The 2,916-nt window shown below is 46.9% G+C and overlaps 1 protein-coding gene across 1 annotated transcript; it reads right to left on the reverse strand.

Moving 5' to 3' along the window:
* phlda2 (pleckstrin homology-like domain, family A, member 2) lies at nt 1-2,152 on the reverse strand. The gene is made up of 2 exons (XM_043706383.1): nt 1,421-2,152; nt 1-305 (listed from the first exon to the last, which is right to left on the reverse strand). The coding sequence occupies exon 1, from the start codon at nt 1,868-1,870 to the stop codon at nt 1,463-1,465; it is 408 nt and encodes a 135-aa protein (XP_043562318.1). The 5' UTR covers nt 1,871-2,152; the 3' UTR covers nt 1-305; nt 1,421-1,462.
* Nucleotides 2,153-2,916: the final 764 nt, after the last annotated feature.

Raw genomic sequence — 2,916 nt, forward strand, 5'->3', positions numbered from 1 at the left:
TTTTTCTTTAAAAACTTTAATAAATATGCACAATTAGATTACAAAATAATTTATGTGAAAAGTTGATGCAAAGAGATAAAAGTTCTTGGGTATTGCAACAGACAAATAAATAGAGAAAAAGGTTTCTAGTCTGCCTCCTACAGCTTTCTTTCAGCCTGGTTTTGGGTCCTGGCTTTCCGCTGGCTCTGAATGCAGCGGCTCAGATCAATTTGGCAGAAGCAGCTCAGAGGATGAAAGAGTGTTTGAATCGCTCTCAATCCCTCAAGGTTTCCTTCATCCGCAACTAGAGTTGAGACTTTGGCTGTCTGGAAAAAGATGGTATGACAGTCAGTGACCACAGCATTTTCTACCATTCTGCAACCATGTTATTTTTAAATATTTAATATTAGCCAAACAAGCCAGCATATTAGCTTTCACATCTATTGAAATAAGCTCTCAACTGTACATCAATTGGAGGAAAGCACAGAGCTGATCAACAGTCAAATTGTGAGAAGTCTAACAGTAAATTCTAAGAGAGATATCACATCATCGATATCTTTTATGCCTCAATTTTCTTCCTTTCCACTCTCACCTTAATGCTGATTCACTGAGTAACCACTCTGCACAAAGCAACTAAATTGGTAATGGGTAAATTCACAGGTAAGCCCTGAAACTCATCAATGCCCAAACACAATACTGGCAGTAACTAGGAGAGAAACTCTGGTCTATCGTTTGGTTTAGAGGCACTGAACAAATTAGCTTCCATTTTTTACTTCTTGGTTTGAGATCAGCTAATTCATAGCAAGAGCCTGGGACCTTCCTGCTACTGGACATACAGCCCAATGCCAAGAGGCGGATTAAGTTTTGAACCCGAACGGGTGACAAGCATGAGCATGGATTCCCAATAAATGCGTCTCCCGGCCGCCACCAGATGCCAAGATAAAGGAGATACCTGGGAGAGGGGGAGGGGGATGTGCTCCTGTTTTTGGGGAACACCGACCCTAGCCCCGGAATGAGTGACTCATTCCTACATTGGGAAGTGCCAACGTCTTAAACGCCTACAGAACCCGAAGCCGAAAGTTGGAGCTGCCGACCACATTGGGCTACTCCCAGGAATTCAGCGCTCCACGTGGCGGAGCGGAGTTTTACCAGAGCCTTTAGAAATGAACAACTTTTTTGACAAAAAAGCAGAAGACCAGGGGAGCAGGCTGTGCAAAAGGAAAGCAAAAACAGCCGCCGATTGGAAGATTCAGCTTACTACAGGGTTTACCATAATCCCCCCACTGGGAACCCGAGTCAGGCTGCACTAACAATGTGGGATATTTCCCCAATTAGCTCAGAGAGAGAGAGAGAGAGGGGGGGGGTCCAGTCACAGGAAGAGTCAGGAGGAACACTAAATATAAACTCCTTGGGGGGAGAAGGAGCGGGTGCAAGTCCTTACCGGTGCAGCAACGGGGAGGGGTGTTGGAGACTGAGGGCTGGTTTAAGGTGACCTTCCCAACACCTTCTCCTGTTGGTCCGGGGACGGACTCTCACTTTCCTGCCGGGATTTGAAGCTCTGAATGGCTTTCCTGTTCTTGAATTCAATGAGAGCCATGGTGATAGCCGAGTGCCAGCAGCTCTCCCCCAGGCACCTGAAGTCCATCTCCTTGTTGTCGGTGGTCACCACGGTGAAGTAGATGTACTTGCCGGTCCTCTCCACGCAGTCCACCGTCCGGATCTGCTGTAGGGCCAGCTCCTTCCTCCGGGAACGCTTCTGGCAATCCGGGTAGAGACCGACACTGTCCCGGGTCAGGACGCAGTATTTCTTCTTCCAGAGCTGCAGCAGGCTGTCACTTCGCTTCTCCAGCACTCCCTCCTGGATCACTTGGGTCCCGTCTGTGATCTTCATTCTGAGAGTTTCTCTTTCTGCAGCGATCAGGTTGCCTGCACACAAAACCCTTCACTGCTGCTGTTCCGCCGGCTACACGCTCAATGAAGATTGAGAGTCTTCCTTCCTTTCTGATAAAGAGTCGCGGCCCTAATCCGCCCATTTCCTGCCTCGCCCACTGCACGATGATGAACTCCAGGCTTGGAGGAGGGTCAGATTCTCCTCCCCACTCCCAACATCAAAGCCCTTTGCAAAAGGGCAGACTTTGTGAAACGGGCGTTTCCTCCGTCTGCCTTTCAAATCGAATTTGTTCAAACATGGGCAAAAGAAAGGAGGGGCCCCACACGGCCCTTATTTGGGAAAATCTCCACTGAATGAGGATTTTCCACCTCGCCAAGTGGTTTTGATGAATCACAGCGTGGTTACGACGGAGGCGGTTCTAAATCGACGTTTTATTTGCCTGCTCAGGTGATCATCTAATTCTCTTTCGCAAGCCACAACTGAAATGATGCCCACCGCACTTAGATCACATTCCAAATACTAACGCCTTACTGAGATTTGAAGATTTATCTCATGTCACGTGTTGTTCTTCTGCCACCATCACCTTAGGTCCTCTAGGTCAGGATCCTTTCAGTGATGGGAACAGTACTTTTTTTTGACAACTCCGCCCAGACCTCTTCCGATTTTGAAATTTTGAATCACATCTCCTTCCAAGCTTGCCTTCTCTGGAGACATCAGTTCCATCATCTCCAATATATTTGACACTCCCTTAACTCACTATCATTTTTATTTTCTGTACACCTTCTGTAACCTTCACATTTTTCCTAAAGTGGTGCCCAGAATTGAACACACTATTCCAGTTATCAATGTTTTCTTTCCAGGTTTATCACAGCTTTCTTGCTTTTAGTTCCCTTGAGGGGACATGGCTGACCCAGGTAAGGCCAGAATTTATTGCGCTTTAGAAAGTGGTGGTAAGCTGCCTTCTTGAATGCAGCCCAGCTAGTGCAAGTACACCCAGAGAGCTGCAGAAAAAGGAGTTTCAGGATTTTAATCTCATTTCTCAATTT

Source organism: Chiloscyllium plagiosum, chromosome 16, assembly GCF_004010195.1.
Source record: "Chiloscyllium plagiosum isolate BGI_BamShark_2017 chromosome 16, ASM401019v2, whole genome shotgun sequence".
Taxonomy (NCBI): Eukaryota; Metazoa; Chordata; class Chondrichthyes; order Orectolobiformes; family Hemiscylliidae; genus Chiloscyllium; species Chiloscyllium plagiosum.